This window comes from Dasypus novemcinctus, chromosome 9, assembly GCF_030445035.2.
Source record: "Dasypus novemcinctus isolate mDasNov1 chromosome 9, mDasNov1.1.hap2, whole genome shotgun sequence".
NCBI lineage: Eukaryota > Metazoa > Chordata > Mammalia > Cingulata > Dasypodidae > Dasypus > Dasypus novemcinctus.
The window spans coordinates 12,259,091-12,284,054 of NC_080681.1; the positions used below are offsets into that span (position 1 = coordinate 12,259,091).

At 40.4% G+C, this 24,964-nt stretch overlaps 1 protein-coding gene across 1 annotated transcript; it reads left to right on the top strand.

The window, feature by feature from the left end:
• The first annotated feature begins 1,093 nt into the window (after window positions 1-1,093).
• LOC101437383 (acidic mammalian chitinase-like) lies at window positions 1,094-17,583 on the top strand. The gene is made up of 10 exons (XM_058302948.1): window positions 1,094-1,187; window positions 7,971-8,172; window positions 9,110-9,166; window positions 10,552-10,717; window positions 11,255-11,379; window positions 12,823-12,946; window positions 13,030-13,212; window positions 13,848-13,964; window positions 15,797-15,938; window positions 17,330-17,583. Exons 1-10 carry the CDS (start codon window positions 1,094-1,096, stop codon window positions 17,518-17,520), a joined length of 1,401 nt encoding a protein of 466 aa, XP_058158931.1. The 3' UTR covers window positions 17,521-17,583.
• Window positions 17,584-24,964: the final 7,381 nt, after the last annotated feature.

Below are 24,964 nucleotides of genomic sequence, written 5' to 3' on the forward strand. Positions count from 1 at the left end.
GATGTCTGAAATGAGATTAGGGGATCCAGATTAGATAAAAAATTTGTTTAAACACACCACTCATTCAGCCAATGACTATTAAGAACCTTCTATGGGACTGGGACTGGGCCCTTTTTACCCTACAGGCATATCTAGATACTACCAGACAAAGTCTGACACCCCCACTCTCAATGCCTTGTGTTTTAGAGCTCTTTTATAATCATTATCCAATTTTATGGTCCCCAAAACCTGGAGGCAACCGAGGCCACAATGTTGGGGAATCCCCTTACCTGGGGGCTCACCCAGGGTCAGAGTCTGAGCAGGACTTGGTCGTCAGTGTCCTGATAATGGGGCAGCTAAGCTGAGGCTCTGCTTCTGCAGCTTCCAGCCCAAGTCCTGCTGCCTCAGCAGACCAGTCATTCCTCCCTCTCATTGGAATCTTCTAATTAAATGCATCATTTTTATAGCCGTTCCTCTCTTCCATCACCTATCTCACCACACGTATCCTGTCCAGTGCCAACTTCTTTAAAGGAGGAAGTAATGCTTCCCTTAGTGCTCAGAACCATGACCTGACACGGTCCAAATCCTAAAGACCCTCTGGAAGACTGCAGTTCAGAATGTCCACTGAGCATTCTCATTGCCTCACTGAACATGCACGTGAGTTAAGACAAAGAGTAGATAAATTGGATATTGGCTTAAGGTGATAGACAAAAGGCAATGATACAGTGAGCAGAGCCTTGGTCACAACTTCAAGTGGATGGGCCAATGATTTAATTAATACATACTTATTCAGTCCTGACTGTCACTTTGATAGTTCGCCAAATCCTTGCAACAAAATTTTGAAGCAAGTTTTATTATCCTTATTTTTGGCAGTAAGCAAATAGAGAAGCCAGCATCCTGCAACTGGAAATAGAAGAGCCACACTTCAAACCCAACAATGTTTCACTCCACAGCCCAAATTCTCTCCTAATTTCCATTTACCAGATTGTGGGGAACCTATATTCAGGCTTACTCTCTCCTCTCCAGGGGTGGTTTAGACATAAGCTGTGAAAAGGAAAATCTTTGGGACTCACTGGGAGCTGAATGTTAATTAGCAGTTACTGAGTTGTACAATATGTCTGTGGCTTTCCTGGGAAGCCCCAACCTGAATCATGGATTTTCTCCTTGTCTTTTGACAGGTCTGGCTGTGTTGCTGCAGTTGCAGCTTGGTAAGTACCATGAGTGTCTTTCTGAGAAAGATCTTTTTACCATGAACAGACTTAAGTGTTTTAAAACCTGAGAGACTTGGAATTTGGGGCTTCTATAAGACTTTCAAAGTTGTTATAAAAAATGAGGATTGTGGGAAGCTGGCAGAGTAGAAAGCTTTAGAAATCAGTGCCCTCACCAGAACAACTATTAAACAAGAAGGAACTGTCTGAATCAACTATTTCAAACTTCCAGAGTTCAATAGAACACTGTCTGGCATCCAGGGAAGAGTGGGAGGTAGAAGCTTGTAAATTATGGTGATGCTTTCTCCACATGGCAGTTACTATCATCCAGCCCCCACTCTTTCAGCAGGCAGCAATGAGATCCGGCCCATGGAATAGCTTGCTGGTGCTGAAAAGGGACATAAAAGTCTATATCCCCAAGATATCAGGGAGTTGGTTAATTGCTGATCATGGCTTTAGGTTAGTGAATTTGAATAACTGGTGGCCAGGCTCTGAGGACAGTCATTGTTCCAATCCAGCAGAGGAAACACTAAGAGGATATACTCCCTCAAAGCTACAGAGGATAGTTGAAGGGTTGCATTTCCTGGGCAAGAAAGTTCAGCTTTTCAGAGCCATGGAATAAGCTCCTGGTGCCCTGCCTGACCCCTCGCTTGCCCTTTCCAGGCTAGTTTGGAGTTAGCCATTGCTCCCTTTGTGGAGACATGATCTTGTTCTGACTGGGAGAGATTGACTTAGGAAATTCCTCTCTGGTGAGCTTCCCCTCCCAGAATTTGCCCTCCAGGCAAAAGCAGCTTGAAACAATAAAAACAATATAAGAAACAATTGCGGCAAATGGCTTGGTGCAAAATCTCACCTTCTTTAGGTTGAGCAATGGGACACCCGAGAGAGAGAAGGTCTGTCTCCTGGGAAGTAGAGGGGACATTCAAACTCCTATAAACAGGGGACTACCTAAGGCCACTAGAAAGCCCAGGAAAAGACACAGGCCCAGAAAAGACAGGGAGAACAATGCACTTTGCATTCACCTTGGGTGAACCTTCCTAAAAAGAGGGCTGACACTCAAAAAAATCTGTGTCATATCATCAGCTGGTTCCAAACTCAAGAAATACATATCTCAGGGAATAAATCCCAGCATTAACATTTAAAAATATTAAAATACACAGTGTGCAACAAAAAAATTACAGGAGAAACAAAAAGGAAATAATGGCAAATAATGTAAAAGAAGAGGATAAAAAGCCAGAAAACATAAACAAAGACCAGACTGTGGACATAGCAAAGACTTTTAAAAATGTCTTCACTATGCACAGTTTCCTTTAATAGGAAGGATAATATAGAGAAATAACTGAAGGATATCAGGAAAACAAAAAATGAACAATATGAGTCTCAATAAAGATAAATTTTAAAAAGGAACTAAACAGAACTACTAGTGTTAAGGACTACAATAACTGAAGTGAAAAATTCCCAAGAGGGGTTCAATAACAGATTAGAGCTTGCAGAAGAAAGAAGCAGTGAACTTGAAGACAAGACACCTGAAATGAGTAAGGCTGAGGTACAGAAAGAAAAAAGAATTATAAAAGTGAAAATTATAAAAGTGAAAGAGAACTCTGAGACCAATATATGCATTATGGGGTTTCCCAAAGGAAAAGAAAAAAAGAAAGTAGCAGAAGAAACAGTGTAGCAGTTTGATATTATTGATGACTTCCAAAAAGAAATACTGGACTGTGTTTGTAAACTGATCTTATCCTCTGGGCATATTAGATTATATTGGATTCATAGATTTACTTGATTAAGTAATTATGTAAACCTCTTGTGCCAATCAGGCATTGAGTCCCCACCCACCAAAGATAAAAGGCATGGTAAAGGACAGAGTTGAGTGTTCTTAATGTTGGAGTTTCAATGTTAGAGTTTGAGGTTGAAGCCTTAAGCTAGAGCCCCAGGAAGAGGGAACCCTGAGCCCAGGAAGAACCAAGCCTTGGGAAGAAAGGAACCTTGAACCCAGAGAGAAGCAAGACCCTGGAAGGGAGGAACCCAGGAAGCCTGAACTCGTGCAGCTTTTGGCAACCATCTTGTTCCAATACATGAAAATAGACTTTGGTGAAGGAAGTAACTTAGGCTTTATGACCTGGTATCTGTAAGCTCCTACCCCAAATAAATACCCTTTATAAAAACCAACCAATTTCTGGTGTTTTGCATCAGCACCCCATTGGCTGACTAATACAGTCAAAGAATAATGGCAGAAAACTTCCCGAACTTAGTAAAAGACGTGAATATGCACATCCAAGAAGCCTAGTGAACACCAAACAGAATAAATTTTAAGAAAAATATGCTCTGTCACATACTGATCGAAATGGCTGAATGCAAATGATGATGAGAGAGTTCTGAAAGCTGCAAGAGAAAGAAATGTGTTATGAACAAGAAACTCCCAATTAGACTAAGGGTTGATTTCTCATCAGGAACCGTGGAAGCAAAAAGGCAGTGCTGAAGGAAAATAATTGCAAACCAATAATTTTATATCCAGCAAGACTCTCTTTCAAAAATGAGAGAGATTAAGACATTCTCAGATAAACAAAAGCTGGGGAAATTCATTGCCACTAGACCTTCTAAGAAAGCTGTTTATACTGAAAGAAAAGACACCAGAAAGTGGTTCAAAGCAGCATAAAGAAATAAAGACTTCTGGAAAAGTCTAACAGTTGAGTAATTATAAATGCCAATACTATCATAGTCTATGTTTTAGTATGTAACTCCACTTTTTACTTCCTAAAATTCAAATGCATAAAAGTAATGATAAATCTATAGCTTTAGTACAAGTACAAAAAAGTGTGGGGATGGAGCGTTTTAGGAGCAGTGTATGTATATGCTATTGAAGTCAAGTTGGTATCAAATAAAATATGATTGTTATATATTTAGGATGTTAAATTTTAACCTGATGGTAACAACAAGAAAAATATAGGAAAAAATGTATCCAGATAGAAATGAGCAGGGACTCAATATGTTAAAATACATGAAATCAAATAAATATGCAAGTGGGCACTAATGGAAGAATTGAGGGACAAAAAAGATATAAGACTTTCAGAGACAAAAAACAAAATGGCAGAAGAAATTCCTCTATTGTCAGTAGTGACTTTAAATATAAATGGTTTAAATTCTCCAGTCAAAAGGCAGAGATTGGCAGAGTGGATTAAAACAAACAACAGCAAAAAAAACCCAACAACCCCATGATCCAACTGTATGCTCTCTACAAGAGACTTACCTTAAAGACATAAGTAGGTTGAAAGTTAAAGAATGGAAAAAAGTATGCCATGCAAGTTGTAACCAAGACAGCTAGGAGAGCTATACTTATACCAGATAAACAGACTTTAAGTCTAAAAACATTTATAAGTGACAACTACACTTATTATATACTGATATAGGGACTAATTCAACAAGAAGAACATAAATATAACATAAATATATATGACCCTAACAGCAGAGCCCCAAGATATATAAAGCATATATGACAGTTTTGAGGGAGAAAGTGGTGGTTCTACATTAATAGTAAGAGATTTCAAGACACAACTTTCATTAATGGAGAGACATCTAGATAGAAGATCAATAAGAAATTCAAGACTTGAATGATACTCTAAACCAACTAGACCTAACAAATATAGAACACTTCATGCAACAAGAGAATACATAAACTTCTCAAGTACACATAGTTAATTCTCCAGGATAGAACATGTCTTAGGTCAGAAAGTAAGTCTCAATGAAATAAATTTTTTTTGAAATTATGATGTATCTTCCCCAATCACAATGTAATGAAGTTAGAAATCAATAACAGAGGGAGAAATGAAAAATTCACAAATATGTGGAAATTAAAAAATGTACTCTTAAACAACCAGTGGGTTAAAGAGGAAATTAGAAAATATCTTCAGGCAAACAAAAGCGAAAATACAATACACCAAAACTTATGGGATATAGCAAAGGCAGTGCTGAGAGGGAAATTTATGACTCTAAATTCTCACATTAAAAAAGAAAAAAGATTTCAAATTACAGACCTATCCTCAAAACTGAATTAAATAGAAAAAGAAAAGCAAACTAAACCTGAAGTAAGCAGAAAGAAGGAAATAACCAAGATTAAAACAGACATAAATGAAATAGAGAATATAAAAACAATAGAAAGAATCAACAAAACCAAAAGTTGATTCTATGAAAAGATCAGTAAAATCAACTGAGGAAATAAAGAGAGAGGATGAAAATCAGAAATGAAAAGGGGGCATTACTACCAACCCCACTGAAATAAAAAGAACCATAAGAGGATAATATGAAAAACTTGATGCCAAAATTAGATAACCTAGGTAAAATGGACAAATTCCTAGAAATACACAAACTACCTACACTGACTCAAGAAGAAATAGAAGATCTCAACAAACCAATAAGCAGTAAAGAGATTGAATCCATAATAATAATAATAAATACCTTCCAAACAAAGTAAAGCATAGGACCAGATGATTTCACAGGTAAATTTTACCATACTTTGCAAGAAGAATTAACACCAACCCTGCTCATACATTACCAAAAAGTTGAAGAGATGGGGACACACTCCAACTTATTCTGTGAGCCTAACATCACCCTCATACCAAACCCGATAAAGATACCACAAGAAAATAAATCACAGAAAATCACATAAAAGATTTTAAAAATCTTTTTTGAATATAGATGCAATAATCTTCAAAATACTAACAAACCAAATCAAATAGAAGTATAACCATGATCAAGTTGGATTTATCCCAGGCATACAAGGGTGGTTCAACATAAGAAAACCAATTAAAGTAATAAGCCACATTAATAGACTCAAGGAAAAAACACACGATCATCTCCGTTGATACAGAAAAGGCATTTGACAAAATCCAGCTCCCCTTCTTGGTATAAACACTTAGAAAACTAGGAATAGAAGGAAACTTCCTCAACATAATAAGGGGCATATATGAGAAACCCGCATGTAACATCATACTGAAAGCTTTCCCTCTAAGATCAGGAATAAGACAAGGATGTCCACTATCACCCCTGTTATCCAATTTGTACTGTAAGCTCTATCCATAGCATTAAGAGGGGAAAAAAAAAGCAATAAAAGGTACCCGAGTTGGACAGGAAGAGGTATAACTTTCCCTATTTGCAGATGACATGATCTTATAAGAAGAAAATCCTCAAAAATCTACAATAAAGCTTCTAGAGCTAATAAACGAATTCAACAAAGTGGCAGGGTACAAGGTCAACATGCAAAAATCAGTAGGGTTTCTTACATTGGTAATAATCAATTTGAAGAGGAAGTCGAGAAAAGAAATTCCATTTACAATAGCAACTAAAAGAATCAAATATCTGGGAGTAAATTTAACCAAGGATGTAAAGTATGTATACACAGAAAACTAAAAAGCATTGCTAAGTGAAATCAAAGAATACCTGAAAGAATGAAAAGACATTTCATGTTCATGGACTGGAGGACTAAATACTGTTAAATGGTGAATTCTACCTAAGGCAGTTTACAGATTCAATGTAACCCCAATAAAAATTCTAACAGACTCCATAGCAGACATGAAAAAGCCAATCATCAAGTTTATTTGGAAGGGTAAAGGGCCCAGAACAGTGAAACCCATCTTCAAAAACCAGAATGAAGTTAGAAGACTCAAAATTCCCAGTTAAAAAACTTATTTCAAAGCTACAGTAATCAAAACAGCATGGTACTGGCACAAGGACAGCCATATAAAGCAATGGAATTTAACTGAGAGTTCAAAAATAAATCCTCACATATATGGTCAATTGATATTTGAAAAGGGTATCAAGTCCACTAAATTGGGAAATAACAGTCACATCAACAAATGGTGGTAGGAAAAATTGGATGTCTGTATGCAAGAATGAAGGTGGACCCCTAACTCAAGCCATATTAAAAAATCAACTAAAAAGGGATTAAAGACCTAAATAGGAGAGGCAAAACTGTAAAACTCCTGGAATAAAATGTATGGAAGTAACTTCAAGACCTTGTGTTAGGCAATGGTTTCTTAGATTTTAGACCCAAAGCATAAACAACAAAAGAAAAAATAGATAAATAGGACCTCATCAAAATTAAAATCTTTTGCAACTCAAAGGACTTTATCATGAAAGTAAAATTACAACCTATACAATGGGAGACACTACTTGGAAACCATATATTTGATGAGTTCAATATCCAGAATATATAAAGAAATTCTTCAACTTAACAACAAGACAAACAACCCAATTGAAAAATGAGCAGAAGAACAGACATTTCTCCAAAGGGAAATGCAAATTAAAACCACAATGAGCTACCCACTAGAATGGCTACTATTAAAAACAGAAAATTTCAAGGGTTGGAGAGGATGTGTAGACATAGGAATACTTATTCATTATTGGTGGGCATGTAAAATGGTGCAGCCACTGTGGAAGATAGTTTGATAGTTCCTAGAAAGTTAAGTATAGAATTTCCATATGACTCAGTAATCCCACTTATAGGTATATAATCCCCAAAATTTAAAGCGGGGACTTGAACAGCTATTTGCACACCAGTGTTCATAGTGGTGTTATTTACAATTGTCAAAAGGTGGGTTGTATAGGTTTGATACATGTTACTACAATAAAGATAATTTTTAAAAACTGGTGAGTAGATGTAGCTCAAGTGGTTGAGCATCAGCTTCCCATGTACGAGATTCCAGCTTCTACTGCTCCTTCCCAGGAGCCTATAGAAGAGCCCCCAAGGATACTAGGCTCTAACTCCTTGTTCCTGTTCTACCCAACCAGGTACAGCCACAAAGCTTGTGTGCTACTTTACCAACTGGTCCCAGTACCGTCCAGACCCTGCCAAATACGTGCCAGAGAACGTGGACCCATGCCTGTGCACACACCTCATCTATGCCTTCGCCACTATGTCCAACAACAAGATCGCACCCTATGAGTGGAATGATGAAGTCCTCTACGCCCGGTTCCAGGCGCTCAAGCAGTAGTCAGTACCTCGTTCTGGGATACTTGGGGGAGCCACAGGACAGACACTCTGGGGGGACCCAAACCTCAAAGCTAGCACTGGGGCCCATCTTTCTACAGAGGGCGAAAGAACACAATGTGGAAAGGTGACTCTTGGGGAGAAAGGAATCGAAACATCAAGCCCTTATGACAAAAATCAGAGCTACCTTCCTTTCTCTCACAGTGATTTTCACCTGCCAGAATAATTGATATAATTTCTCCAATTCTCTATTTCACTTTATCTACTTGTTACTTCTAATTTGGAACCCTCCTTGTAGTGCTCTGGTCTATGCCCCTCTCATGCTAAATAGCTGAGAACAGTGAGCAAGGAAAATGCCAGAGGGGCTTAAAAGGAAAGTAGCTTTAAATGGTGACTGAAATTAGCCTCTGTTAATGAACTTTGTAGGAGAATTACCTTCCTACTGAGTCAACTCTCATTGGAAGATCCCCGGCTTTCAAATAGATGATGCTATTGTCATTGGGTGGTGATGGTGGTGGTGGTGGCAACTTGCAGAGTTTCATAGGCTCTTTGGCTAAATGTTGACCATTCATGTCTTCATGAAAGAGTCTCCAGTCAGAGAGCAAAGATGTCTATGAGACCTGATATATATCTATGGACACTGATGTAAGGGGAGTGCCCCCTTCCACACAGTCTGCCATTTTGCCCTGCTCCAGGAAGGGGTAGGATGGCTCACTGGTCTGATAACTCAGGTGTGGGTGCTCCCATATGAATGGTTAGCATAAGATTGATCCTTTGAGAGGAAAGAGGAGGATCCCAAGAAAAGAGTTCCTGGGGACATGGTTCTGTTCTTTTGGTGCCAGAATCATGAATCAGTGAGAAGACCACTTTAACTCCATTAAGCAGTTTCTCCATGTTTGGCTAAAATGGACTTTATTTTCTCTCTGTGCTTTCTCATCAGTAATGAAAACTTGCTTACGTTCCTGGCAGTTGGCGGATGGAACTTTGGCACCCAGAAGTAAGAACCTCTTCTTTCTACGTGGAGTTACACTAGGGACTGAATTCAGAAGGAGAAGGCTGAAACTATTTTAAGGGTGAGGCAAAAAGTGATTGAAGGTGTCTTGAAGACCCAGGTTGTGTATCAGGAGGAGATACTGCAGAACAGGGAAAGAGCTAGAATCAGGAAATGCGTGATTGGAAACCAGTGCTTGGCTGATTACAGACTTATTTATCTTAAAATAAGGACTGGTTGGAGCTGAGAGGTCCTAGGTCATAGGAGGAGGGAAGAGAGAAGCCTAGAGGAAAAGAACCAATGTGACGGGGTAATCTATGGAAAGAATCTATCACATTGCTTACACATGGTATATGCTCAATGTTTATTTGCAATTCTTCAATTTATTTCAACAAGTATTCGTTGAGCACGCATTATGTGCTAAGTACGTGGTAGATATTGGGGATATAGATCAGAGGAATATAAGAATGAAGGATCTATAGAAGAGATCTTAAAGAATATGTATCCTACTATCTCAATGGGAGCAAAGAAGCTGGACAGGGGTATATTGCCACCCTGGGGAATTCATGAAGGATGTAGGATACTTTAACAAACTCCAGAAAGTCATTCACCTTTCTAGACACTGTAGGAGAAAAAAGATGAATAAAAGAGTCCCAAGAAGCTTTCTGTCTAGTGGGGAGACAAACATGTGTATGTACAATTGAATACTGCAAAGGATAAGTACTATAATGGAACATGTACAATGTAATAAGAAAATGATGAGCAAGCAGTTGTGAATTCTGCTTTCCCATGGTAAAGTTTAAAAGAAGAGTAGGTAACATCTGAAAAGGACAGTGAATAGTAAGTAGAAATTTGTCAGAGAAGAATTGGAAGGTCATTCTAGGAGAAGAGAATTACACGAGAAAAGGCATAGCAGTGTGAGAGGATAAAGGAGTATTTGGTGGGAACTCCGAGCAATCAAGTAGCTGTAAAACCAGATTCTAAAATAGGAAAAGAGAAAGAAGAAGGAAAGAATTATGACAAAGCACATTTTGTGAGTGGAGGAGATATAGTTTTCCTCTCCCTATCCTTGCATTATGATGTTATTCCTAAAGGAAGTTGGGAGTTTCTGAGAGGGCATCAAATGTAACTGGTAATGGGATAGAAGATCCTAAAATAACTTAAGGGATGGTTTATCTGCAAGCACCAAAAGGCTGGCTCAGCTTTATAAACTGGGAGAAATTTTTGGTATCAACTGGAGATGAAGGTGGGTTTCTAAGGACAGGGATGCACGGGCTAATGATGATTCCTTTATCTCTTGGAACCTGGGCTACACCAAATACACGTGAGAGGAATCATAAAGGGACAAGGGGGATGGCACTGAAAGCCACTAAGGGCCACACCCTCTCCAGGTTCACCACCATGGTGGCCACAGCTGGGAACCGTAAGATTTTCATTGACTCAGTGATCAAGTATCTCCGGCTGCATGGGTTTGATGGCATTGACCTCGACTTTGAGTACCCAGGGTCTCGGGGTAGCCCACCTGAGGACAAGCAACGTTTTACCATCTTGATCGAGGTAAGAACCAACAGGTACATCCATACAGGCCAGGACCTATGGGGATCTCCCACTCTTGACTGACTTCTATGTCCAAAGGAAAGGGGAAAGGAAGGGAAAAGAAGCAATGCTTGTTGAAAATGGACAATATACCAAACAGAGCACTATGCACACGTGACTCCATTTGATAGTTACAACATCCAACTGAAGTGTATACCTTTTCTCTATTTGAGAGACAAACTATCAAATTACAGAGGATAAGAAATTCACCCCAAATTACAATTAGAAAGTGATACAGATCTTTACAACTTTTTGTTCTATAAGACATTGCTTCAATGAGGAAGCAGGGAAAAATATTCCAGACAATTTAGATCTGAAGCCTTAGCTCATGCATGCATACACACATGACACATACATTCCAGAACATGCAAGGAGACTTTTTCTTACCAATTATTACTACCTTTCAAAATTATAATTTTGGGTCTCTTATGAAAACTGTATTTCACCTACAATTATTAGTAATCGTAATAACCAATACTATCCTATCTTTTGCTCCAGGAAATGTTAGCAGCTTTTGAAGCTGAGGCCCAAGCCACAGGCCGCCCTCGTTTGCTGATCTCAGCAGCTGTATCTGCAGGCAAAGGAACTATTGATGCTGGTTATGAAATCGCCAAAATTGGAGCGTGAGTCATACAGCAATAGCCAAGGGCCTAAAGAGCATGTCTTCTTCCAGGTCACGATTTAGACCCATGGGATCCTTGGGGCCTCAGACTAAGCTTACATAGTCTGTACATGTTTGTCTAATGTTTCTGGGATTTTCTCCAAGTTTCTTCCTCATTACTCTTGGTTGACATCTGGTGAGTGCTAACCACTCTGTATCCTGCTTCAGACCTGGAAGGTGATGTGTTAAATGCTGTACCAGGTTCTCTAGTGGGCTTGTATGAACGAATGTGGGCCCAGCCTCTGTGCTGATCCATTAGGGAGGGGAAGGATTGTCACTCCCACTGGAGGTATGGCCACAAGTGGGAGCAGAAAAGGACAGTTAGAGAGAGCTCATTACTCTGTGTGTAATCAAGATTATTGCAAGTTCCTGCCCAAATAATTACAGGGCAAGCTGAGTTTGTTGATACTACCCCCACCTTGTGTTTTCTAGGCTGTGGTCACACACTAGGACACAGAGGGATGAAAAGAGTCTGAGTCCAGGTTATTCTCCCCAAGATTTCAGAAATAGTTAGCACATCAGCCTCCTGAGCAATCCTGCGTGAGAAAGCAGAGGAGCCTCTGAGGTCACACAACTTTATCACCCAGAGCTCAAGGAAGATGATTAGGAATATCTAGGATATTGCACCTGGTGCATATGAGCACATAGGAGGTTTCTGAGAATAGTAAAGTCATTTTCCTGGAATAAATTTAGTTAATTATCTGTTTGAGAGCTGAGTTAATAGGTAGTCAGAATGCTTTGGGTAGAAAATGAAGGATTGAGGAGCCTCTAAATATATATGCAGGCATAGACATTTTCTATTGGACACGCTAGTGCCAACAGGGAGAAATAACAGAGGATCATTTTGCAGATCAATAAAACAAATATCATTCTAAGGCCAATTGGTAGATTGAAAGTCACATGGCCATGGTATCCATCAAATGCCAATTAGGTGGTTAGTCCAAAAATATTCCAATAAAGGCTAATTGAACATCCTTAATGCTCGGATGGGAACTTGCATGAAACCAGTGATTTCAGACTTAAAAAAACAGCACATACAACATTATAACCACCTTTGCAAATGAAGTATTTGAAAGATCTCCAACATGGAAAAGAGATAAACTGAGGTGTTCTAGCTGAAATGGGAGTAGGAGGGAAAGGGGAGACAGAGTCCTCTACACTCATTCATGCATCCTCTTTCAGCTTTCTAGGTTTCTGTGGAGCATAACCGAAACAAAACAACAACCAAAGAATCTGACAAGGCACTGCAATAGATAATCCCTCTAGTCCCTGAGAAATGCCTCAGCTGCAGCCATTGCTGGGTCCACAGCCTCATCCTCACCTTTAGCATAAGGTGTGGCCACAGCTATTAGGACAACTACAGCCCCACTTGCGATTCACCCCTCCTGTGTCAATTTCCTACCAGGCTCCTGGACTTCATCAGTGTGATGACCTACGACTTTCATGGAGGTTGGGACACCGTCACGGGACACAACAGCCCCCTGCACCAGGGTTCCTCTGACCACGGGGATTTTATCTACTTCAACACTGTAAGTCAGGAGCCGGAGTTAGGACTGGGAAGCAGGTGTAGGGAGGAAGTTGGAGAGGAACCTTAAACTGAGTGTTGCCTCAGGAATTTGCCATGAAATATTGGCGAGACAATGGAGTTCCCGCTGAGAAGCTCATCATGGGGTTCCCCACCTACGGACGGACCATGCGCCTCACTACCTCAGACACATCTGTGGGGGCACCCATCTCGGGACCAGGGTCCATCGGGACCTACACTCGGGAGGCTGGCTTCTGGGCCTACTATGAGGTAAATACCCCAGAGGGTTGCTGTAGCGGACACTCAAGTTGGTTTGGGAGCTGGATTAGATCATCAGTTTTAAGATTACTTTGGCTGGATGATAGCCAGTGACTCCTTATCTATCTCAAATGGAGACAAAAACCATTCCCCGAGGAGAATTCAAGTCAACATGAAGGGGTCTTGCTTCATAGAACCTGATCTTAATTTGACTAAAATAAGCACCTTTTAAACTAGTTTAGACCTCAAGTCAAAACTCAAATTTCTCTAATTGCCAGTTTTTAATTTCAAGAATAAAATAGCTTGTGGTGGAATAGGACTCTCTTTTGTGAACTCCCTTTACTACTTGGAATACTTCCACTTAATAACTCTTCTGACAAAATTTACTGGTCACTTAAATATGTCAGACAGTGTGCCAAGCCCTGGGAATACAGTTAAAGAACCCAGTTCCTGCTCTCATGGAGCACAAATCCAAGCAGAGGAAGCAAAAACACAAAGAACTAATTATAGTAAAGTATGCTTTGTACAACAATAGAATTGCTAGCATATGACTATTTAAGAATGACAGTCACTTTTGCTCTGGATATCTCAAAGTCTTAGTCCATCTTCAGGATTTTGCTATTAGTAACTTGGATCCCTCTGATCAGATCTGCACGTTCTTACCTGAAGCCACCACCTCATGGATTGAAGACCAGAAGGTCCCTTATGCCTACAAAGGAAATGAGTGGGTTGGGTTTGACAATATCGAAAGCTATGAGCACAAGGTACGTTTCTTCCTATGGACCTTAAGATTATGTTTTATCTCTGTACCCTGAAAATTCACTATTTTAGTGGAACAACCCCGTACAGAGAGGCTATGAAACCCTAGTTACAGTCTGAGCTTTGTTACTGACTTTCTATGTGATTTTCAGCATTAACTGCCCCCCCCTTCTAGTCCTGTTTCTTCTTCTACAAAACAAGCCAGTTGGAATGGGTGACTTCTGAGCTACCTTTCTGATATTCTTATGAAATAGATCTGAAATTAAATAGACACAAATACAGCATACACCTTCTCAGACATGTACACAAACATACACACATTGGTGACCAAAAGACCTTTAGATAGAAGTTCAAGCACTTCTGGTTCTTTGTAGTCAAATCCAGGCCCTGAGGTAGAAAAAAATCAAATCAGAAAATTTATTTTCCTTAACTAACCCTGATCAGCCATGTCCAGCCTGTCTTTTCACCTCTATCCTCCCTCCTTTGACATGTTTCAGGAAGGGTAAAGGTAGAACAAAGGGAGATGAGGCTGGTCTGGGGTAGCAGGACAAAGATTGAGTGTTTATATCCATTTATTCACAAGAAATGTATAGTATGAAGAGAATATTATACTCTTACACTGTGGATCAAGGTGAGAGAAATTCCCAACCTTTGTTATTGGAGAGGCAGCCATGGAGGGCATGATAATCTTGCGGGCACAGATTTTCAAGGGTGAGACTGTAGGGCTAACCACAGTACTCCCTCTAATGGAAGTCTCTTACCGAGTCTCTCAGACCTTGGTAAGTCTTCACTTGCCACTTCACTTCACTCTCGCCTTGAAATTCAGGCCTTGGGCCCATGCCTGCGTGCTGGTTGGAGCTGCTGGCACTCCAGGGGATTGCCTGAAGACCAAGCTGGTTTTGCTCAGGGCAACTTTCAGGGAGAGCAAAAGACCGTTTTTATTCCTTTGAAGGAAAAGGGAGTCTGCATGTTATTGACTGACTACTATGTGAAAGTTGTTTTACATTAGATATTCCATTTAATTCTTACACAAGTGCAAGTGCTAGAGTGCATGAAGAATGGATGTTAAGCATGTGCTCAACAAATGGCAGTTGCAATTATTATGAAGCTGTGTTCTAATAAGGAAATTGATGCTAAAAGAAGTCAATTTTCCAAGGACACACAGTAAGTGGTGTCCTGGCATTTGGTTCATAGGTCTGTATAATTACAAAGTTTATGCTCTTCCCGTCACACGCTATAGACTCCCAGCTTCCAAAAAACACTTGTCATCCCAAGAGTACCTTGGATAGGCCTTGGTTGGCTTCCTCTTTTGGAAAGAAATATGACTGTGTGTAGCAGTAGCAATATAAATATGCATACCCTTCAGCCTCTAATGCCAACTCTTGGGTATTTATTGGAAAAAACAATATTATCAAAGCACATATATAAAAGTGTTCTTCAGAGTGTTAACTAATGCTTGAAAAATACAAAAACAATGAGAAAATAGTATGTTGAATTATCCACACATGAAAGAATACTTTCAATCATTAAAAATGATAAATATAAAGATTGGGTAGAAACATGAGAAATATTTATTTCTGATGCTAAGTGAAAACAAAGACAAAAAATAGAATATAGATGATTTATACACTGTCTGGGACCATGTTAACAATGATGATAGATGCTCAAAGACTGATTAATATGCAAGAATTAAGTTGTTTTATAGTGGTATGATTATGTTTTTCCTTGTACTTTCTTTCTGAGAAACTTTTTATCATATTGCATCATATATTTTTTAAAAATATTATAGTGTTTTAAAAGAGAGTGCTGGATTGATAATTATACTCTTATGTCACAGGTAGCATTTCTGAAAGCCAATCAGTTTGGTGGTGCCATGGTTTGGGCTCTTGACTTGGATGATTTCCTGGGGAATTTCTGCAGTGAGGGTCCATATCCTCTCATCTCAAAAATCAAGTCTCTACTGGGGCTGCAGACATCAGGTAAGTAGGAAAATATCTTCTTATCTTGAACAAAAGAAATTACACATTAGTATTCTCTTGTTAACACCCAAGGAAACAGAAGCACAAGGCATGATTTCTGATCTGGGTTTTTATTCATTTGTAGCTAAGAAAGATTAAAACTTTCTAGTTAGAATGAGCATATTGTTTATTTCCCAAATTGGGACACTTTTGAGTGAATAATGTAATTCTGGACAGTCCAAGGCCACCCGGGATGGGTGGCTGTCCTACCGGGGGCAACCCCAAGCTCATGAACTATTTCACCTCAGATGTGGAATGGAACAGTTTAAATGATGTAACACAGAGTCGACAGCCTGACTGTAGAGACAACTGATGGCTTTTAATATTTAATAATTTCTCATTTGAGAGCTTGGGAACCTGTTGAGGCAGATTACTTAACAAAATTCTAGAAAATAAGTACGTTTTCCATTGACAGTAAGTTATGTACAAAATTACTGATTTTCTATGGTTAGCTTGAGGACAGTTCCTTTTGCTGGTCAAGAAACAGCCACTACTAACTCAGCAAAGAAACTAAATACCAAGTACTTACAAAATTGTATCTATTGTCCTAGTCTAGCTAGTGAAATAAGCGAAATTAGCATTTTCTTCACTTTGAATAAATGATCCTGTGGTAACCTGCGACTCTGCTTTAATCTTCGGAGACTAGGTTCCCCCTACCTTAAATCTGGATTGGGTTTGAACTGATTAACAAGAGAGGACGTTACACACCTCATAGGTTTCGCCATCTCCGTAAAGGTTTTTTTTTTCATGTGTATCTGTTGTATTTCTTTTTTTTCTCTCTATTTTTAAAAAATGTTACATTAAAAAAATATAGGAGGTCCCCATATACCCCCACCCCCCTCACCCCACTCCTCCCACATCAACAACCTCTTTCATCATCATGGCACGTTCAATGCATTTGGTGAATACGTTTTGGAGCACTGCTGCACCACATGGATAGTGGTTTACATTGTAGTTTACACTCTCCCCCAGACCACCCAGTGGGCAGGACCTACAATGTCCAGCATCTGTCCCTGCAGTACCAGTCAGGACAACCCCAAGTCCTGATAATGCCCCCACATCATATCTCTTCTTCCCTGTCCCTTCCTTCAGCAGCTACCATGGCCACTTTCTCCACATCAATGCTACAATTTCTTCCACTACTAATCACAATAGTTCCATAGTAGAATATCAGCAAGTCCACTCTAATCCATACTCTATTCCTCCATCCTGTGGACCCTGGGATGGTGATGTCCACCTTACCTCTATATCAAGAGGGGGCTTAGATCCCACATGGATGATGGATGAGATTCTCCTGCTTGCAGTGTAGGCACTCACCGTTGCTAATGGGGTTTCTGTTGTTTTGTGCATAGGCTGCATTACTCCAGAGCCTCCCAAGCCCACACCCCCCAGCACATTTTGCGAAGGTAAACCTGATGGCATCTATGCGGACCCCGAGGACCCGTCCAGGTTTTTTGAGTGTGTTTATGGTAACACTGTAGTCAAAAGGTGTGTAGAGGGCCTTGTATTTGATGAGAGTTGCAAGTGCTGTAACTGGCCTTGAATGGAAAGGATGGGGCTAGGGAGAGGTTAAGCCTTCCTGGAATTTGTTTCAACTCAATAAATATGTGAAACATGGCATTGCTTTGTGAATCATTCTTATTTTTAAAGCTTAGAAAGTTATTTCAGTGCTGGACACTCTATGGAGAGAATTAAGCAGACATGATCCCTTTTATCCATAGATTTGCACTCTAAAAGTGAATGTACTCTTAACTAGAAAGCATATTTTGAACAATTAAATTGAATACCTATTTACAGTGTACACAAGCAGAGGATAACTATTTTTCTTTTGCTCATCATTTCTAAAATAGAACTCACCTTATTTTCTGTTGAATCAGCTCTTCCTAAAAAACCTTCAATGAACTTTTGTTTTCCCAGTCACCCATGATTGACAGCTCATTGATTATGTTCTCTAGCTTGCAGGAGATCTTTCTGGGATGCATCGAGCTCTTGTCTATTTGCAGAGATCTGAAAACTGACCCACCTTCCACCTAGCCTTGGCTTTAGTTGCTAACACTTTGATTTCCTCAGTATTTAGGAAATGCTTTCCTTTGGCCTTCACTCACCCCCCAGCTAACAACAGGAAAACGTCCATACATATAGCAACTGTAATGAGCATTCTGTAAATTACTTTATCCCTGTACACTGGGCCTGTATGTTATAACTACCAAAACGTTTGCTGTTTTGGCATTCATCTTACATTAGCTAAGCCACTTTACCTCAACACTGACCTTCAGTTTAATAAATAAGCAGCTTTCCAGTCCTGGGGCATAAACAACCCAGAACCAAAACCTGCATCTGTGGTCACTACCTGTACCATCTGCATCTGTCACCCCAAACCCACAGCTGGTTGCAAATGATAAACTAACTATCCCCACTGCCCTCAGACCCCTAGTCCCTTTCCCTTTTGAGCACTTGCTTTAAATGAACCAATCTTTGACTCCCGCGGGAAATCTACTAGCCTCCATCCCTGGACCATGATACAAGCACAAGCTCACGGTCCCTCTCGATCTGCTTGTGTGCTCCCCGCCAGCTGGTTGAGCCACCGAGCCTATCATGCTTCCCTTTGACCCCTCCAGACACCCCTCTCTCTGGGAACACACTGTCTTTTCTCATGCATATGGCCTCTGTCTCCCATTATTTTACACTTGACCTCACCTGGACCCAAATTTAAAATCCAACTTTCAAAATAAGTGGGGCAGTGAGCAGGCTGTGTTGGTCCTGACCAGGGGAAATGAGGGATAATGCCTTTTGGCTGCTCGTGGTTTACTAACTGGCTCTCTCAGATAGCGAATACTATCTGGGAAGGGTCCACAGACTGCTGATGTACATCTGTGCTGCTTTGTGCACCGGCCTGTTGCCAATGCCAGGTGTGGCTGAAGCTTCCCACCCCAAACTGGCAGCTGATCTGAGTCCTCTCCAGGCTCTGCCAACAGCAAGCACTAGGACAGCAAGAAGGGAAAACCCTGTGGCTCCTAGCACTCCCCCAAATGGGAAGAGAGAGGGTTGGACGGCACCAACACTGAGTCACATCAGCTGCATAAGGAAGTTCTCAGTGCAGCTCACACAGTTGGAACCCACAAGACAGGAGATGGGCACCCCCTGCTCAGAGCTGTGATTGCAGTAAGATGACTAAGGGCTACATGCGCATGGGCAGAAAGGGAGGGTGTTAGATCCTCCCGCACCTGGACCACAGCATCTCTAGCTACTGTGTCTGCTGACTGTGCTTCCAGGGCTGAAACCCACTCCTAGCCTGAGGGGTGCCCCATCCATGGGAAGCATAGCAGCACCCTGCAAGCAAGGATCTGCTAGGGTCTGAAATCCTTATGTTGCTGCTCTTTCAGCTGCTGTTTGTCCCCTGACCCCATAGTGAAGCAGGTTAGTAAGATAGGGAATCAATAGATGGATCTGGAACCTGGCAGAGAGTCCACGTGGACATCAATAACCCCTAAGTGACTGCTGAAAGACCCCCAACCCCAAGATTCTGCTATCCAGAACAAAGACTTCTTCTGGAAGCTAAGAAAAGCCTTGGATGTTCCCAAGGGACTTTATCATTGGGTCCTCACAGGGAATTGATGGGTGGAGTAATCAATCAAAACAGCAAAGAGCTGGAACCCCTCCCCTGCCATTAGCAAAGGGGTGGAATAATTAACAGTTCAAAAAGCCAAGTGGGGCCTGAACAAGCACTCTTGGTCTCTGCTCTCTTGCCTCTGGACCTGTTCCTTTCCTCTGAGCTCTGCTCTCACCATTTCTCCTCTGCTATGTGGCCACACAAGCAAACCTGGGCATTTATAACCTATAATGGGAAATTGTAACCTGTAAATCAACCCTCTTTATCACTTTCCAGCCCCTTCCTCTCTACCTAGGACCTCTGATCTGTTATATTCTCCAATTTCTTTTCCTTCCCTACCTAAATAAGTTACTGGCCTAACTCACCCAGGGTGTTCTTGAAGTTCATTTCTGCAGCATAGCCAAAAACCTAAATGAAAACTGGTAACATATTTGGTGAGCCAGCCAGGAGTTTACTGATGAGTGAAACTATGGCCTACAACTTGTTTAATACCTTCCTTTGGTTCTCTATTTTAAATGGGCTTGCCAATGAGCCCTCAAAGGTCATAATCCCAGGAGGGAAGGGGCCAGGGCTTGGGAATTCTCTGTGTCCACACCACCCACCCAGGCTTATGAAATCTGACCCTTGCCAGGATGACTGGGTCATAGGATAGTGGCTTAAATCATGGACCTGCCAAGACAGAGGCTCCCCAGCAGAGCACCAGGCCCTGCAAAGCTTTTTTAAGCCATTTTAGCAGCCAGTCCTTGTTCTGGAGACTGCCTGACATTGCCTTCTCCTGCCCTTTCCACTAGGAGGTGCATGGCAATGGCTGAGAGCTGAGGGCTTACCCCTCGGGTAGGGTCCATGCTTTTGCAAGTGGCATTCCTATCTGACCACACCCAACCACCTTGGGGGAATGAAGTAGGAAAGTGGCAGGTAGAGCCAAAATAATGCCACGAGAGTTCCCTTCCCCAGGGGTGTCACAGGCCAGGATACCCTTGCATAACTAACCTTTACCCACATTTTTACCTTCCTATTTCTTGCCACTGAATTTCTCTTTACAGGTTTGTGTTAGAATGCTTTGGACTGTTTTAATAACTATAAAACTGGGCAAGTGCCTTTGTCTAGCAAAGAAACTGTTGCCTCAGGGCCTCAAGGCCTATTAGCTAGAGCAATTAATCTCTAACCACTCAGTGGTCTTTTGAAATCTGGTTTAACTAGGAAACTATCAGACAGTAAAGTCATGAAACTAGGATGGCCTAATTTTTGCCCCTTCTCAGAAGAAGGAGCAATATTTGAGGAAGAAACACTATTTGGCTTGGCAACTTCAGGTTGACATCTAGTCAGCCTGTCTCCCAAGTCCAACTCTGGGAATGCCTGGAAGCAGGTGCTCTATGATTCCCTGGGGTGGCAGGAATCAGAGAGCAACCAAACATTTCCTGAGATTTAACTCAGGAACTCTGTTTGGGTAAGAGTGCAGTTGGTCTCGGACCCTGTAATGGTCAGGGGTGCTGAGAACCAGAGCAGGAAACTGAATGGCCCCCATTCTTTGGGCCCATCCATTCAGAGAGCAGCCAAATATCCCCTGAGACAGACATCTCAGGTGTTTGATTTGGGGCCACGGCTCAGTCTCCCACCAATTTGGCCTGGTGCATTGATCTGATTGTCAGAGGAAGCATCAGGTATCCCCCAGGATACCTGCCCACCCAGGGATGCCTGTGGGCCAGGTTGGCTCTGAATAAAAATTCTCAGAATGCTGAGACAGAGCATTAGTTCCAATTTATAGGGAATAGTGAACTTTAGTCAGAGTAGGACTCTGGAACATCAGATCAGTCAACTAAAAAGGTGCTTCTTCATTCTTCCTAGAATAATGGGCATGGTCTCTAGCCCACCAGTAAAATCCCCATAGGAGTATCTTCTCAGGAATCAGGAAATTCTACTTACTACTGGCCTACATGGTCACAGTATTGCCAAGAGCAGCCTCTGTATAGGACCCTGAATTCCAGGTAAATCAGTGTAAGAAAAGAAAAGAGATCAATCTGAGGCCCAGAAAACTCATGTCTTGTTTCCTTAAAGAAATGAGGAAATAAACCTCAAATTTCCATTAGTTTAAACTCAGTTGTGCCTATAAAAGGTGTGAATACAGATCAAAATCGAACTCCTGAAAAATAAAGAAACATCATGTGCTATCAATTAAGATGAAAGATTTCCTAGAAATGCTAAAGGTATAAAATTCTCTCTTCTGTTTTAATCTGTGCTTAACTTTGTGTTCAACTTTGAAATCTGTTTACCTTTGTCAGTTTGCTTGTGCCTAGGAAATCAGATTTGGGGTTCACCTGCTACAAAATGGATAATGGTGAAAGGTAACCTAAAAATGAGTCTTTGTCAATACTGTCTTGCTAGTAGGTTTAATGCACAAATCACAAGTGGAATTTATTTAATTGCTAGAAAAGCAAAGAAACTTCACAAAGTTGTTACTAATAAAATTCTTGTGGCTTAGTTAATAAAGGTACCCAATTCACCTTAAGGTAAAAAATTACTAGAAACTGTAATTCAAAGTTAAGATTATTTATAGATGCCTTTATATTATAAAACAGCAGAAGGACAATAACTAAAATTTTATTTGGGTGGATTTAGCCTAAACCTACTATTGTAAGTGTAAATTCTAAACTGACTTTACCTTCAATTATGGTCACTTCAAACCTGGCCTCACCCCCTTGCCTTTGCTTATGGTTATTTCATAACAGCTTCAGCTTCTATGGCTCAGGGGAAAGCAAACTTGAGACATCCCTGTCTACTAGTATTAGTAACCCTGCTTTCTCTCATGGCTCCAAGTGTGGACTAAATTGCTGCCTGGTGGAATTCTTGACCCTTGGGTTTGAATGTTCACTCTTCCAGTCCAGTGGCTGCCAGAGTCCTGTTATCTCCGAGGACTAGGAAGTGAAGGAGGCCTTCTGCCTTGACTGTCAGGGTTCCTAAAAGTGGCAGTTCATGAGAGAAAGCAGTTTCCCTGAGGCTCCAATAGCCTCAGTGAATATATGTAGAATTAGTCTTGCTCATCTGAGGTCTGCTAAAGTCAAAGTAAAACTAAAGTTCCAAAGCAAAGGAAAATTGTATTACAGCATTGGAGACATTTTGGTTATAAGCCATTAATTAAAAAACAAAATTCTTGTGCAAAACTGCATGCTCATAGTGAAAATTAAAGAAAAGGCCTTCCAGGAGATCTTTCAAATGTTGTTTTACAGCTGAACTTGTTTTGTAAAAAAATGAAAGTTTTAAGTTACTAAGTTGTGTTTCTGTGTCAAACTATTCATGTCTGCTTATTTGCTCAGTGTGTAACTTCATACATCAGGATGATAATATCAAATTAACAAATGAAAACTCTAAGTTCATATTTAATGAAATTAAGTTAAAGAAATGCAGGGCTGCACTCCCTTAAATGCATAAAGTGAATTCCATTCATTGTTAATTGTAATCTAAGGTAAATTAGCCAGCCTATGTGGTTGTGATCAATTATAAAAAGTTCATAAAAGCATCTTCTAAACTGAAGCATTTAAATGGCTAGTTCTAAGAAGTTATTATTAAATAAAAACCTAAATTGATGTTAATGGCAAAAAGTAACTTCATAGCAATGAAATCTCTCTGGAAGTCACCTCAATGTGCATATTCAAGTGGTGGTAATGAAAAGTTACCTTGATTCTATTGGGAATCTTCAGTTTTCATTTTTAAAATGGAAAAAGTAGTTTTTCCTCTACTGTTAAAGTAAAATCCTGCTAATTAAGATCTTCATGGTAAAAGTGTGAAAGTAAACAAAAGTACTAAAAAGTTCATTTAATAAGTTACACATTGCATTGGAAATGTTTAAAAGGCATATAAAAATCAAGAGATAGACTTCAGCATTGTCAAACTCTCTGGTGCACTCAAACCAGTCCTTGAATACAATGCAGGTTGCCTCTCCCTTTGAGTTATTGGCTAGGTTGGTCACTGACCCCTAAAACAATAAATGTATCTACTACATTTCTAGTTGTGCTCCTGAAGTTGATGGAAACTATGTTGCAGTTTCAAACTCCTGCAGCAGCCAAGGATGGCTCCATACAGTCAAATGTACACTGTATATCACCTCTGGACTGGCATTGTTTCATAGTGCCAAAGAGTGCTATGCACCAAACCAGTGGAATACTGGCAATTACTTTCCTAGACTCTCTAGGGTCAATGGTACTATGGCTTACTCACTGTGTAAAGGATATAACAAGTGGAGCAATGATTACCAGAGTACTGTGCGTAGAACTTAAACAAAATTGGCATTATGGCCTGCTCCCATGGAGAGATAACACATATGGTATTGCAAACCTGAAACTTAAATCTATTAATTACAGCTCAAAGAGAAACTTATGCATTAAGTAGTACATGGATTAGTATTAAGTACAGTACCTATATCCTATTCTAGCTGTATGCCTGATGATTATAGTGATATATTTTTTATTCTAGATCACATGTAGAAGGACATTGAATATGTTAAAAGTCCTGGTAAACTTCATTTTCTAAATAGTTAATGAACGTGCTCAACCCAGGTCTCCCTCCTAGCCCTTATACCAGAACCTGTCCCATTCATACCCTAGGGAGAACTGGCAGATCCACATGCCATCCTATCCGGGCTAAGCACTTTCCCACCAGAAGGGAAACAGCAAACAAGGTGGCTAGGACCCATTTCAACTTAGCCCCTTTAAAATGGTCCATGGGCAACCTTTCCATACCCAGGACCTGAAAATCAAGTTCTGATCAAAACTGGGCAAAAAAACAAAACAAAACAAAACAAGCCTCATTCTCAATTAGAGGCAAAATGTAAAAAACTTTACTCTGTAGTTCTGATCACTTCCACAGCTATTAAAGTTAAAGGAATGTCTGGCTTGATGCACAATCCGGAATGAAGCCAATTGCCCAAGAAAGTGCCAGTTCACCAGAAGCACCTGATGGGATGTACAAATGCCAGTCACTGCATGGCCTGAAATACCTCTTCAAGAAATAGAGCAAAGTAGTGTCGATGTCAAGGTCAGCTGTTCCCTCTAACTCTAGCCTAAATACCTATTGCTAGGGGGAAACCAAACCAAACTTTCCTTTAAAAAACCTTATCTGTTTTCATCTCCTGTACCTCAGCTAAAAAGGGTAATGCCTCTTTTCATTCTTCTCTACCATAGGAACTGGGATTAACAATTTATACCTAACCCCATTGTCTATTGCAATCTCCCCCCAAAGTTAACCAATGACATAAAATAACTGAAGGAAAAATACTGTTTCCCACCAACTTTGGGAAAATGCAGCCTTTACAAACATCTGGTTTTTCTCCTTCTGTGGTCCTGTGTCCTCTTAGTGGAACCATATATTCTCAAAATTCTAATTA